General features: G+C 31.2%; 1 protein-coding gene across 8 annotated transcripts in view; it reads right to left on the reverse strand.

The window, feature by feature from the left end:
• The window catches only part of LOC113521605 (transient receptor potential cation channel trpm), a 315,620-nt gene that overhangs the window by 35,304 nt on the left and 263,827 nt on the right, over positions 1–16,489 (reverse strand). For 7 of the 8 annotated variants that reach the window (XM_031910044.2, XM_052899722.1, XM_031910041.2 and 4 more), the window contains 7 exons: positions 13,435–13,693; positions 11,749–11,932; positions 10,855–11,044; positions 8,727–8,938; positions 7,732–7,884; positions 7,351–7,425; positions 5,584–5,781 (listed from right to left, as the gene is read on the reverse strand). In XM_031910044.2, coding sequence (XP_031765904.2) covers positions 5,584–5,781; positions 7,351–7,425; positions 7,732–7,884; positions 8,727–8,938; positions 10,855–11,044; positions 11,749–11,932; positions 13,435–13,693 — 1,271 coding nt within the window. The remainder of the gene's footprint in view (positions 1–5,583; positions 5,782–7,350; positions 7,426–7,731; positions 7,885–8,726; positions 8,939–10,854; positions 11,045–11,748; positions 11,933–13,434; positions 13,694–16,489) is intronic. The other variant, XM_052899723.1, reaches the window with a different exon arrangement.

Here is a 16,489-nt window from a genome sequence, read left to right on the forward strand (position 1 = left end):
ATCGTATGCTTTTTTGTCATCATAGTAGTATAAAAAAAAATGAATGTCCATATTAATTAAACTTAATGATAAGATTATCAGGTTTTGTTGAAAAAATCCAGAAGTTTTTTAAACTAATATTATACAAAGACATTTGTTTTTTCTTTGTTTATTATAGATAAAATAAAAATAAAATATCCGATTTTAAAAATTCACACTTAAATTTATTTATGGAAGGCTACATTATTAGTGCATAATATGAGCTATATTTCATTTTCAAGTTAACCATGTGAAGCCGGGCTGGGTTGCCAGTGTTTTACAAATAAAAAATTCTTTTATCACTAGCTTTACGATTTCATGACATAGTGACTAACACAACCAAGCGTGAAACGTGTGGCAGTTATCGATTACCACTTATTAAGGAAATTAGGACATGCAATAAAAATATGTAAAAAAAATGTAGGTTAATTCAATTATTCGTCGTGTGGTCCTGGCCCTTCCTTTCCCGTGGGTGTTGGAAGAGGTCAAGGTTAGGCAGCAGCGTCTCTTTTAAAACATCACCAAAGTTTTATTGCGGTTGCCAATCAGCTTACAAAGTGTGGCAACTACTGTCAAACTCTTTAAGCATGAGGCTTATGTTCAGCAGTGAACAGTTAACGGTTGATATGGTGATGATGATGATGAATCCAATTATTAATATTAAGCAATTTCATAACTTTTAATAATTAGAACCTGTAGTTACTTTTATAACACGGCAATTAATATTTGACTTGATATTTTATATACAACCCAGAAAACCCAGATCCGAGCCAATTTAAAAAAAGTATGATTCCAAATTGATCCGACTGAGAATTAAATATGGGACTTGATTTACGCACAGCAACGTATTCCATACTCCATGTTATGCCACGAAGGTCGTCAAACAATCAATATTGTTTCATAAAATTTACCAGAGGGGAACTTTGTACAAAAGTCGTCTGCTTGGGTACCTCTGTCCCATTCGTGGTTCTACCGTGATGTGTTCGTATGGCTGTGTTTCGGTTTGAAGGGTGGGATATGTCAGTGAATTTATAGGGTACAGAAGTATAACATCTTAGTCCTCAGAAATGGCAACGCATGAGGGGTATCATGGGCGAAATAAAATACTCTGTTATGTCCATGATACTGTTCATGTTTATAGGCAACGTTCACCATTTTCGATCAGGTGGAATGTTTGCTTGTTAGTTAATCTAGTTGAATAAAAAAAAAAAAAAACTAAATAATCGTACTTATAGATAATTTGTACCTATGAGTATTTGTGAAAACTGTAGCAACTGAAGTGTCAGAACAAAAACATTTGTATACAAACTTTCACTGCCATTAAAAATGGAACAAAGGCATATTTAAATTATTTATGGGTGCGAGTATTAAATTATTCATCAGTGAAGTCACGTATGGGCTACATATCATTTTATCTGCGAATACACAGTGTATAAAAATGAAAACAGAAACAGAGGAAATAATTTCGTTATATCTAGAGTGAATGGACGAAATGAATGTAGGAGTAATTTCTAGATCTTTACTAGTAGATGGAATGTGATAACAAGTTCGTTTGTTTGTTATCTTTTGGTACCTTAATATGTAGCTTAACTAATTGTTGTGAAATGTGGTATCCCCATAGTGTTTGAGATGGAGAAGAACATAGATTGCTTTATTCCAGTCCATCAATATTTTCCGGTCACCCAGACGAAGCCGCGCGTTAAGTACTAGTTGTTAATATTTATTTATTTATTTACATTTTACTGCAACGTTAAAAAATAATAAATACAGTGAATTTTAATGAGAATTGATACAAAAGGCGGCCTTATCGCTAAGCAATCTTTTCCAGACAACTTTATATAATTAATATTTTTCATATTAATCTTTGTAAATTTTCTATCTTCATTTGAAGATAAAAATATACATGTTAAATGTATACAAACATCAAAACAAGCTTTGATCGAAGTCCAAAAAGATGAGACGAGATAATTAATATTTTGTCGTATTAATTCTTAAACAAGATTATTAGATTTGGGAAGATTTATTGCCTTGTATTGTAAACAAGAAAAATAATGGTCCTTGTCAAAGGTCGCTTTGTGACTAAGCTAAAAATGCCCTAATGTACGCATGATGAAGCACTCTCAGCCGGGCTTTTCAATAGTTGCGTGCTACCTTAAAAGCTTAGTGGGTTCATGGTACTCGAGTATACGAGTATACTTGTACAGAGCCGATTCAACTGTTATTAAAAATAATACAGTTATAAAAAGTTCTTAATATTTTTTCATCTGACTTACAAAAAGACGCGGTTCTCTGATTTACAAATATTTTTCAAAATTATAATGTTAAGTACTAATATGTTATTTTGTGTGTTTGTTTACGCGATACTTTCGATAATTTTGTACTGATTTGGATGATTCGTTTTTGAACTACGTCATTTGTTAACCATTTTTATAACCTATATTAAAATGATATTACTTCTTTAAGATTTTTAATAAGCCTGTATTTTTTGTAGATATGTTAGAATATTTTCGCTTGATTTTGAAAACTGCATTTGCATTATATAAGGTTTAGTTCCCTGTTTATACTGTATTAATTTTTTTAAACACGAAGCATGCTGTGATTGCCTCTAAATGTAAGAACAGTTAGCCTTAATCCACTAGTGTTTTGTATCGAAATGTTTCGTTGTATCATATGTCGGTGATCCTATATGATAAATAAATAATATAACAATAGGAATTGCAAATTTTTTGCGCAGTGCAATCTTAAATCAAGCATTAAAAAATATTATGTTATTTTTTATTTCAAAGCATTTATTTCTTATTAATTTCATAGTATTTTAACCAATGCTGAAGTCAGTTTAGATTAATTAAAAAAAAAAGCAAACTTAAACTGGATACTTGCTCACTGTAACTCTCAGCTCGTAAGTACGATATATTACCGTGAAGTTTGAACTTAGAAATAAATTTATGCTTTTGCGATGTAGGAACGATGTTCTTTGATTAACCCATTGCTTGTATTAACATGTAAGGAATTTATAATGCAGTGCCTTCTCAGACTGATTACATTTACATACAGTCTAAATCCTTACATTACTCAAGCGAGATTGAATTTGTTTGAATAATTGACATAGCATTACTTATGTATTTGGCATAGTATTACTTATGTATTGACAAAAAACAAATTAAACTTGTGTATGTGTGTGTAATGTGTGTATGTGATAGTTAAGAATTTGCAAGAATAAGAAGTATTACAATTCAAAATTCGAAGATATTAAGATTTTCTTTTTTATTATTCGTGTCAATATTTCTATAACATTTCCGCAACATTGCATTGAAAGAGTTAAATGTTTAATGCGTATTAAATGGAAAATGTTTAATATTATTTTTATTTTGCGTCATATCCTGGCATTGTAAATGTAACCTTGATTTTGTTCGCTTCACACAAATTACATTTCATACCATGAATATAATCAGAATTTATTTTCTTTATATTCTCGCTATTTGCTTTGTATCTTTGAGTTTGTAGGTCGTTGACCTGCCTTGTATAATACCTTACTTTAACATACATAACATAGGTATGTATTATGTTTCTTTTTTCTTCTAATCACATATTTTTATCTTTTAAATTAGACTTGTTCCAATTTGGTTCGGTTTTGTTTAAATAGTTTTCTGGCAGTCTTAAACTAGTTACCATAATATCAAATTTAAGGCGACTAACAGTTTACTTATATTTTAAAAAATATTTTTACATCACATTTGCACATAATTATGTTCTATAGGGATTATCTTTTGGAGGACGGTACAACGATAAAGTTGTTTATCTATCAGTAAAGTTAAAAAAATTTTGTCGGAATAAATAATAAAATATAGGCTGTAGATTAAAAAAAATAAATTGAAAGTGAATAAAGAAAGTCGCTGCTACATAAAATATCAAGTTAATGATAAGCCTTTATAGATTGAAGAACCGATGTAAAAGTAAAATTAAGATGAAAATATGAATTATCAAATTTAATTGACAGTTGACGAAAATGTAGCGTAATTTATACAAGTCAATTGAGAATAACATTTTTTAAAAGGCATTTAAAAATATAGCTATAATAAAGTATATTCATAGTTTTTTTTTATTAAAGATAAAATGGCAAACAAGCTGACGGCCCACGGATGAAAAAATAGTAACCGTCGTCTATAGACATGAACAGTATCACGTTCATTACAGAATACAACACGTAAGAGGGACCATGATACCCATGGCGTTTCTAAGGACTAAGATATTATGCCTCTGTGTCTAGTAATTTCAATTCCATAATTCACTCTTCAAATATAAACACAGCGGGGGGAAAGGGATTGTTGGCAATGGAGTTTGACGGCCCCATTGCCAGCAATATGCCCTATTAGGTCGACCTCAACGTGGTTCCCCCTGGTTGAATTCGTCACGATGGGCTAACTGACCTGCTTGATCCTCACCTATCATCCTTCACTGGTGCCCCGCCGGTGTATACCGATAGCGCGGGTGGGGTTACCATTCCATTATCATCCATTAAAAAAAAAATAAACACAGCATGCAAGTACAGCTGCTTTACAATTTTTATTGTTTATATACAGTAAGAATAATTAAATATTAATATAATAATGAATAATTAAATTTGTATATTTTTTTTATACAACTTAGAATGGCAAACAAGCTGACGGCCCACCTGATGGAAAGTGGTTACCGTCGCCTATAGACATGAACAGTACCATGGACATAACAGACTATACTGTTTCGCCTATGATATCCCCCATGCGTTGCCATTCCTGAGGACTCAGGTGTTATTCCTCTGTACCCAGTAAATTCACGCCATATCCCACCCTTTAAACCTAAACACAGTCATGCAAACACAACTGCTTCACGGTTGAAACACGAATGGGACAGAGGTACCTAAGCAATCGACTTTTGTACACAGTCTCCCTCTAGTAATATATATAGGACGCTTACGATAATTTGGACGCTTGCTCATTTAATTTAATCCAAAGACATATGTAGTACAAAAGTTAAAATCATAATCGCTTATAACAGAATAAGTAAGTAAATATACATAAGTAAATTGTTCATAAACTCGAATTCCTGCTGGGTGAACCCGAAAAGACTTCTTTGATAAATTATCAAAGAAAAAAGAGGTCCCCTTTCTGATTTTATATGCCGCGTTTTTAATTTATGGTATTTTGGAGAAGTTTACCCATGCAAATATAAAACCCTCCATCTTATCATTTATTTTTAAAGATATTTTTGCTTACAAACAAAAATGATATTAAATAGAAAAATTTAAAGGTATCAAAGTGGTTTTATTTAACTTAAAGGTTTTTGTGAATGCTAAGTTTAAATATGTTTACAAACTTTATAGAAATAGTACATATAAAGTTATAATAGTATATGTATGTATTATGACATTTTTATTACCTACTTATGATTATTAAAATTTGTGTTCTTTTTTATTTGCGAAGCGTTGTTATATCCATTACTAAAAAATACATTCCTTTTTATAAAGTTAGCTTTATTGAGAGTTACTGTTATATAAGCTTTTTTAACTAATAAAGTATGTATACTCACAGAATCAGCCCAGAATTTGGTAATCGGCGCCGTAAAGAACTCGTAAATTTTCTTCCTGAGCCGCAGGGGTCTCATCCGCTTGTCCTCAGGCGCGTGATATTCCGGCAACTCTCTGTACGATGGCTCCCATCCTATTTTACCAACTTTCCCATTCTGATCGACACGAGTTTCGCATTCGGCCCCTGAGCCAATCAACGCCTGCTTGAGTCCAGACATATAAACATTACAACCATATGATCACACCGTAGAATTACATCATAAAATATTTCCATTGTAACAAGAATTAACATTCACTATATAGAACATATTGATAAGCTCAGTTTGCTTTTGAGGTTAGATTGGTAAAAAATTGAAAATATTACAAAACATCCAAGTTTTGTTAGTTAAGTAGTAAGTGATTAGTACCAAAAAAATATATATATAAAAATATAATATAGAAAGCGTACTATTCAAGCCAATTGATAAGTTAAATATAATATGTAGTTGCACCATAATATCCGGACAAAGCAAAACATCACAAGGTGGCTAATAAAATACCTATCAAGTTATATCAGAAATGCAGACTGTGAACATTTTTCCAATAAAATTAAAGACGAGAACAAAAAAAAAATGCAGTGTCATAAGAGAAAGCGTCGCACGAATCGGCTTAAAAGTTTATTGCAACGCCAGAAAAATAGTTCCACATCAATTTGTAGATTTTAACGACTCAACTATTGTTTTAAGAGAAAATTCAAGTGTCACCGTCAACGTTCATGATCCACCTTAGGTTTCGGGTACTTTATAATATTATTTCAATTAATTACCGTTCTTTTTAATGATATGTTAAAAACTGTAATAAATTAAATATAAAATAAAACAGAATGTATATAAAAAATTGAATGAATTGTAAATTTATATGCTCAGGAAAGAGGTGTTTTAAAGGTAGAGTGCTATTTCTGAAGGTGAGCCATAAACCGATGACGTGGCGCATAAAGGACCGAGCGAGGTACTAAAGAAGTGAACTGAGAGACTGAAAGTACATTGAAACGCCACGAAAGCCTACTTTCACGCAAAGCCATAGACGAATCGATTTTACAACAGGTGGCATATGTGTGTGCCAACAAAGTAATACGAACACATTACAGCTTCGGCTTACTTAGTGCGTTTGATTTATATATAAAGTAAGTTTATAGTGAATTTAGTTGGCACAAGTGTGTTTATACGATTGGTATTTTGATCAATTTATATTCAATTCTCTTTCTTAGAGTTATGATCTAATATATATATTGAACTTGTTTTAAAAAATAACAAATAATTAACGTTTTGTTACTAAATAATATCAGGTTAATGTTTTTGAAAATAAATATTTCGGTTAGTGAACAGTATTAATATATTTAAATACAATTTAATCTTATTACAAGTATAATTTGATTTTACAAGCTATAAGAGATCACAACTGACCAATTCATTGTTTTATTTATTTATTTTTAAGTAGGGTCGAATAGAGCGTTTTAAAAACTAATTTCTATGGTGAACACACTAAATTTATATTGATCATACATAGCACACTGTAAGCTTTTGCAACAATAATAGTTTTTTTTTAACTGGCAACATACACATTGTGTTCAGACAGTGAAATTGTCTAGTTTTATTTTTCTATATGAATAAAATATACCAATTATCTGGAAAAAGCTTATTAAGGATATTGGCGATTTTAATCAAATAGACATGTATAATGTGCACTGTGTTCGTATCACACGAGACCACAACAAGTCGACAGGCGTCTACCTTCGGTGTTTTACTCTGTTGCCCTGGAGGAATTATCTTCTTGATAGAAAGCGTGCGCCTTTTCACAACGCCCACCTATATTATGGAATTATGTAAATCCCTTATGTAATTTACATTTTATTATTACCTTAAGTACTATTTCCTATAAGATCTATTTTAGTTTAAGTAATTATCTGAAAGCAACTTGCTGTGATAAAAAACATGAGTAATATGTTTTTGATGATGTGTTTGTAGTAAATGAACTAGTTTGTGAAGGCAATAAAACTATTTCAATAGCCAAGCATATTCTGCAGGCATCCCCCACCACGTGTGTTAATATAAATCATGTATATATATACAACCCTTTAAAAGCAAGGTAAGCGTCTAAACACGTAACATTACCTCGACGTCGTTGGGGTCCTTGGTGCTTCTATCGTCCTCCATGCTCTCGTTTTCAAGATGCTCTTCCTCTGTCTGGGGCATCAGCTGCAGCTCTTCCTTCGACTTGAACTCCAGTTGGAGAATGTAGAGTGGACACAGCAGGCTCAGAATTACCTTGACATCACGACAAAGCCGATGTGGCAAAGGAACTGCTCGGTCGACGCTTAGTATCACTTTGACTTAAGCATTTCATGCCACGTTTAACTAATTGAAAGGGGTGGGACGTCGTTTACGCGAAAGTGATACAGCCAAGACATAAAATAAACAAGCGTAAATAATAAATAGAGGTGTTTGTTATGTTGTAAGGAGACCGAAGTGTAAGTGACGGTTGAAAATGATGTGGTAGATAATGAAATATTAATTGATTTAAATGCGCCTTCGATTTCTCTTAGACTTTCGTACATTGATGCAAAACAAAAATAAAATTTAAATAATTATAATAAACCATATAACGAGCAATGGGATTTTCAAAAGATACGAAATGTACATAGCACGGAAGCTTAGGTCATAGTCATTCATTTCTTAACTGTACAGGAATTTAAATTTATTTGTTCTTGGCCTTCATTTGCATAATCGGCGTCATCAATTCAATCGCATGCAGTATCAATTTATGAAGCGTCTCATTGACTGACAGACATCAAATATCATTGTAATTACTCATTAAAGTTTACAGTTAAAATGTTATTATCTAAACCGTGACCTCCGCTTTGTGAAATTGCCAGTTCTAAAAATTACTATTCTACTATATTGAGAATAATTGGTTTCATTAGAACAAATTTTTATATTTTATTTAAAATAAATACTATACTGTACGTGATTAGCAATGGGTGGCAAAATCAATGCAAATGGAGTATCACGCTAACACTGAATCTACAATGCACGTGCCTATTAAGTCTGTGCAATGACAAGACGAGAAAAGAGAATAAAATCTATAAGACGATTTACATGTTTTTTACCTTCAGATTTGTATTCTTTCTGGTCCTGAGACCGCCCATCCAGAGGTCGGCGAGTATAATTTGCGAGCACGGGTGAGCTAGTAACGCCCGATGGTTCGCTGCTACAGCCAAACTCAGACATGTCTGCCCAGACCAATTTTGAAGTTCACAAGTCAGAAGTTGTTGAGCTTGATCGTCGTCTTGGCGATAGCAATAATCCAATAATTCCAAGGCTGCAATATTAAAACTTTTATTTTCTCACTGTTTCTAATAGTAATGCATTCCCCATTACTAGCAAATATCCCTGTCAGGTCGACCTCCACGTGGTTTCGCCTGGAAACCATCGTGGCCAATTCTAGTTGAATTCGTCAGGATAGGCTAACTGATCCGCTTTCATCTTCATCAGTCATCTGTCACTGGTGCCCCGCCTGTGTATACGGATAGCGCAGACGGGGTTACCATACCATTATCACCCATTAAAAAAAAAGTAATGTATTTAGCTACTGCAAATCCAGTTTCTGACGTCTTATCAGGAGCAGATATTAGAATATATGCTTGGTATTGTACTAGAGATACTTTCATATTTATAGTACTAAATAGCTACTTCTTCACTATTTTATTTTCAAGTATTCATTTTCTATGTACGACAATAATGGTAAACAGTTGTCTGATCGTAAACAATGTTTACATATACGATTAATACTCGAGCTTTCATTTATGACCTCCTTAAACGACTGAAAAGGTATTTTATTACCTGTTTTCAATGAATCTTATTTTGCTGTAGAAATTAATTTGATATGTTAGTAATTTTGGCTTTTGACCATAAATAAATATCATTGTTTTGCTCTTTTGAGGGCAAAGCAGTAAATTGGGTTGTGACCATTTTGTGTCGCTACGGCACACTAACGAAATGAAAGTTTATGTTAATTCTTTTAAGTATTTTCTTTTTTTTTGTATATGTATTTTTCTCTTGCGTATGTGTATATCTACAATAGAATTTCGATTATCCGTATAATTATTTTATAATTATTCGGGTATTTCGTATAATCGAAAATCCGGATCGATACGATTCGAAATCGATTTCTAAGTCGAATCAAACAATATGTAATTAAATTTTAATATTTTTTTTATTGTGTAAAGGGTTTTACATACATCATTTAGATAGTAGGATATAAAAAAAAATACGAGCTATAAAGATAATAGATTACATAATACTATTTTTAAAATCGGTAATTGGAGCCGTGGAAAAAAGTCCGGATAATCGAAATTCTCAATATTGTTATTTGTGTGCCGTAAGTAATGTGAATAAATTATAATATCTCTCTATCTATTTTATCTGAAATTTAAATACTGTAACCTAACCTCAAGAGAAAATCTATATTATTAAATTACAAAGCCAAATTTGGGAATTACATCTTATTTGTAATAATTTTATAGTACTCTAATACTAACGAATAACTACATAAACTGTAACAATGTTAGCAAACCAGCAATTAGCTAACTTACAGCAAACTGTCTAACAGCACTGCTGAAACCATTTCGAGCTATCCGAGTTTACAACTAGGGAAGTTTACAAGGTGATAGCAATACCTGTGCAGAATATCAGTACATGAACTAGTTCAAAGTAATATTTCCAAACTACTATACTTGAGTGCTTTACGTATTTTTTAAAAATTTGATATATATTTATACGAACTTATCCATACCACCTTTTCATTTTATATTCTACATTTGAAGTTTCTTTGTTTTATGCAACTTGGAATGGCAAACAAGCTGATGGCCCACCTGATGGAAAGTGGTAACTGTCGCCTATAGACATGAGCAGTAACTATGGACATAACAGAGTATACTGTTTCGGCCATGATACTTCCCATGCGTTGCCATTCCTGAGGACTGACTTACTTTAAGTTTACTGAAATGTATGAATTTTTTTCTATATTATAAACTTTTCAGATTTAGTAAGTTTTTTATACCTTTACGAAGATGATGTAATTTAAGTACATATTTGATCATAAATTTAAATACAATAATATACAAGTACCTTTGATTCCCACCTAAAATTTCATCGCATAATTTTATTCATTCATGATCTTTGAATTTGCGAAGGGTTATTAAATATTATTACATATATATAATTATTTTACTATACCTTTATTTTCAAATTCTTTCCCATAATGTCTCAGCTCCTCGTAGACCTCTGTTTCCATGTCATCTTCAGCAGCCTCATGTGCCATGGCTTTGTACAATTTGCACGCGACTAATGATTTAGCCAGCGCTTCCTCGCCATGTGTCCACATCAATAAGGCCATTTGGTGTCTTTTTGTCAGAACTGCCCACATCTGTATTAAAAAAAAAAATGTATAAATTTGCACTGTTTCATATATACTTCATCTGCAATAATTTATTAAATTGAAGTAAGTTTACTGTCATCAGGAATTTGTATTTTTTTTTATATTTTTCACAGCATAGAAATTACAATGAGACGTATTGTATTGTATTTTTAGTAAATATTTGATTTTACAGATGCCATGTTTGATGACTATTTTATTTTTATTTAATCGGTAAAACAATTTTCATTAAGTTTTGAATTGAAATATGAATCTTAGGTTATCGATGACAGCAAACAATATTTGAGGTAATTAAAACGCCTGCTTAACTGATCGATGTAATAAACGACTGTGTATAATTTTTTTTCAAGTATTTACGGTTTGATTGCAATTATTTTTAACCGACTTCAAAAAGAAGGAGGTTCCAAATTCGGTTGTGTTTTATTATGTCCGTCAGTTCTAAACTGATTGGAAAATTATTTTTTTATTTAAAAATATATACTTACAGATTGATCTCATAGATACATTTTATCAAAATCAGTCTAGTAATATTTTTTTTTAATTAAAATAACTGGTTTGTCACATTTTAAGTCGGTTTTTTTGTGCTTCATTGCAATTGCAATTTAAATGCTTCATTTATATTAATATATGTATATTTTAATTAAATCTCTATCTAAATAAAATTAGTATAATTGTTAATGACCTTATACACTTACCAGTAACTCGTTGAACGGATAGTCGAAAAGCGCCATCTCGGTAGTGACCGGCATAAACCCGGTGATGAGCGAGAGGCCGCCAGCGTTGTGGCGCGTGAATGACGCGCTATTGCGGTGTACGTTGACGCTTTTGTTCATGACTTTAGCGTAGATCGGACGGAACTTGCGGCGAGTGTAGTAACACCTTTATCGATGTAATGAATTAGTGATTTGCAACCAACATCAAAAAAAGAGGAGGTTCTTGAATAAGTGGCATTTTTTTATGTTTGTTACAACTACACTTGAATACTACTTTTTTATCTGAAAGGATATAACTATATTTTCAGATTGATTCTATATAATCCTATAAAATATAGGATCCTATAGAATCCTCATTAAAATCTGTTCAGTAGTTTGGTTTTTAATTAAAATAAGGTTTGCCACGACTGAAGGCGGTGTATTTTTAACCGACTTCAAAAAAATAGGAATTGATTGATACTCTACCAACGTGTACCGATATTGCACGATACCATTCCAATATCATCTCATAAAAATTCCAACAATCACTACAAATAGATACTTAAATAACTGAAATCGTGGATTGTTCATTAATGATTAAGGTCAATGATAATAATGATTGGAAATCGGAATTTCAAATACAATGTTGAATATTGGAAAATGGCGATTAAACTCTCAGGAGACAAGTCTGTTTTCTAAACCGTTACTGAGGCAAAGTTTAGAACTAGGAAATGTACATTAATATTTACACAGTTCTATAGGAGTTTAGCTTAGTTTAGCGTAGTGTTTAGTATAACACAGCTTATACAGTTATTTATGTTTGAACTACAATATTTCACCAACGTACAGGGAAAACTACTCAGGCTCACTTAAAATAGCATTTAGAGTTTTAATTAATGCAATGAGTTAGGAGGTATGGTTTGCAAGATATTTTTTTTTTATAAAAATGCTCACGGCATTTTTATCATCAGGTGTTAATTAAATTGTCATCAGGTGATGATAATCAAATTATTAATATTATTAATGGAATAAATATTGGTTTGTATCCTATATTCTTTATTGTATAAACATAGTGATAAAAACATTTAATTTTAATATACTAAGACGAACTTATCTCTAATAAGAGATTTCTTCCGGCAAACTTTTTTTATATGAATTAAATTGTTATTTTAAAATAAAGATTTAATTTAATAAGGCAGTTGTACGATTTGTGTACACTACAGTAAAAGCCCATAAAATTATTAGCATAAACTTATTTGTAAGTATATGCAAAGTATAATATAAACTACATATTAATTACATAAAATACAATAACTGTGTAAAAATATAAATATTAGAATAAGTAATATATAAATTAATTACAAGTGATAAGTGTATTGTACAGGAATTGAGCCCTCAATCATTGGAAGACGAAGCAGTATATGCTACATCACCAAAAACGAAATATTTTTAGCTATGTTTACTGTAGTTAGATTTAATTTAGTTTTTTTTTATGAACTATAGAATAACAGGGCCACCTGATAAAAGGCGGTTATGGTTGCATATAGACATGACTAGCATCATGGATAACACAAAATACCCCTGTATCCTTTGGTGTGGCTATTCCTGAGAATAAAGTTGTTATACTTTTATTCTACATATAAATATAAAAGTTTTAGTTTAATATGGAAATTATACAGGTAAACTTACCTATAGGCTCCACCCATGAGCTTATTGATCACCAAGCCGATATCATGGAGTGTGTACACATATCCCCTAGGCAGATGTGGTCTAACATCTCTCAGGATATACCTCAAGGTATTACTGGGTCCACTCTTGGTGTTATACAGCTCTTCCAGTCGAGGTATGGTGAGAAACTTTCTCATAGATACCCCATTTTCTAGAAGCAGTTTGACAAAGTCTATTCGGTCGTGTTCTAGAGCTTGCATCATTGCTTCGTCGAGTGCACCTGTAGGAGATAAAGTTACAATAATTTGAATATAAAAAATAGGAATATTATAAATGTTAAGGTGAGCTTATTTGTTATCTCTTGGAGTCTAAGTGGCTCAATCAATCGTCTTCAAATTTGGTATACATGTATGTACTATATCGAGTGGAGAAGAACATAGTACTGTACTGCTCAGTTTGCTCTCACTTATCAGGCTATTTCTCTGCTCAATTCTCTGATTGCTCAGCAGTCAGATATTGATATATTTAATGACAAAATAGATATATTTTTAAAATGTTGTATAAAATTTTTAAGTTTGTAAAATAAACCTATGGCTAACTACACGTTTTGGGAGACTAAGTGTGGTGAGTAATTTATAAATAAATAAATAAATAAATAAATATGCTACTTTTATCCCTGCCAGTAAATACACGTATATCCATACTGATAAGTGCCGGAATGGACTTGTGTCTGAAATCGAAACTTCATTCGTTCTAGTTTCGACATGGAGCGAACACAATTTTGTTTACTTCTACCCTAAATAGACACAAGTCTGCGTGTTCATCGCAAAAAAGACACTGTTTGTCGTATTTCTTCAGTTTCAAAGCACTCCCCTGATAATAAGTCGAGTTTAGGGATCATTAGCGTTGATATATCCAGCGACGTACAGTTTTGCGGTCATTTGGAAGAAAAGGATAAGATGACCTCCAAAGTGTTAGGAGTACTCAATAGAGTGAGACGGTATTTCATTACTTGCAATTGCATAATGCTCAATGTTGGCCACATGTGACATATTGTTCTCACCAAGCAAGATGATGAAAGCAGAGAGCCTACCATGAAATATTTTCCAGAATTTCGGGCACGAATGAAACAGAAATTTGATGTAAAAATTACATAATATATGTAAATGTAACGTTTAAAATTATTAAAAATGTTAAAATATCATTCCTCTGGACTATTAGAATATATGATATATAGGATTTATGATGAATGAAATGTTAAGCTTCATTTACTGGGTCAATTTTGGTACGAATAAAAACACGGTATTGAGCCCGAAAATTCGGAATTTCGTTTCATGGTAGACCACCAGGTCCATTGAGCAATTGCGACGAATTCAGTAAGTTAACTAAGATGGTTTCTAGGACCACATGGGAGATCGACCTGATGGGGTATATTGCTAGCAATGGAGTCAATAGGAATTATAGTATTTAATGGGATTTAAGTTATTATTAATAAATATATTGTATTTAATCTGCGTTGCAATTACACGACATTGGTTTGTCACAAATGGTGAATTTGTGGCAGTTCGCAAATAGTTTCCGTTGTTAGAGAGTTCGGCAAGTTATTGCTTGACTACGATTATTCATAGTGAGTAATCAAGTATTTGTGGTTACAGTTTCGATTCTCAATGTCGTTATTGATGTTATATACGTATAGTTCTACGGTTTAGTGGTGTATTATATTAGATATGAATTAAACTTCACTAAAAGATTTTAATTGTATGATGTATATTATGTATGTATGTTGTATGTATGTTACTTATATATGTCAACATATTTCATATTTTTTAATAGAAACATCTATAATGTTTCCGTCTATTATTGTACGCATACTGCCCGCTAATAATTAATGCTCCTTTCCACTCAGGGTTTGCTGGAAGAGAACTCTTACAGAGTTAAGCTCGCCTGTTGTACATCTTTATTTTATATATATATATTATATGTTATAATTTTTTCTGTGTACAATGAAGAATAAATAAATAAAAAGATCTACGTCAATATGGTATAATTAATAAAATCAATTAAATTTACTTTACTTGAATGACAAATGTGCATGGTGTTAGTCGATCAAGCACGGGTTTTTAACGACCATGTAATTTTAGATATAGTACATTTAAATAAATACATATAATGTTAATAAAGATTTAAAAGAGTAACTGTTGTGTTTCTTGCGAACTCTTCTCAACAGATAACAACCTTCCGAATCCTGCAGTAGATTAAAAAATAATAATAATTTAAAAGTGCTTGTAAATAGGTCTATTTGAATGAAGATGATTTGTATTTAAATTTAAAGATTGTATTTTACAAAAACAGACTTCAATTATGATAAAAATAGTTATTTTGGTCTAAAACTAAATTACTGAACCGATTTGGATAAAATTTTTATGGGACCAGTCTTTAAGTATATCCTTTTAGATAAAAAAACATTCCAAGTTTTAGAATTGATGGAGTTATGAGCTCAATATATAAAAAAATCAACTGAATAAAGAACCTTTTTCTTTTTGAAGTCGGTTATTAAATAATAATAAATAATTAATATACATAAATTAACAAAAATAATATAATTAGTAATAATCAAGTAATATCATTGCTATTTTTTTAAATGAATAAAAGGCGGTATGTACGAGATATTTTGTAAACATATACCGTCTTACAACAAAAAAATATTTAAAACAGTGTTTAACAAAACTCTAAGTATTGTTTCGTAAATACAATAATATTTATTTATTATTTTATGTTTCACAGACAAAATTTATAGATTGAGAAAATTGATTACTTTAAATAACTCTTATTTTTAATAATATACACGTTCTTTTGTTTAAACATAGACAGATGTTAAACATGCTTTTGTAGTAATATGTCTAAACATGTATTGAAAACTTGTCTATTGCAAGTTAACTTTTTGTGGTAAGATTGATTACGTTTTAAATATTTCTAATTTTAAATTTAGTCAATCGATTATAAAGAGAATTATCGAAATCTGTTTAAAATTATCTAATATATCATATGGCGTGAATTTACTGGGTACAGAGGAATA

The sequence above is a fragment of the Galleria mellonella genome, unplaced genomic scaffold (genome assembly GCF_026898425.1).
Source record: "Galleria mellonella isolate WM207_F2 unplaced genomic scaffold, CSIRO_AGI_GalMel_v1 utg63, whole genome shotgun sequence".
In the NCBI taxonomy this organism is placed as follows: domain Eukaryota; kingdom Metazoa; phylum Arthropoda; class Insecta; order Lepidoptera; family Pyralidae; genus Galleria; species Galleria mellonella.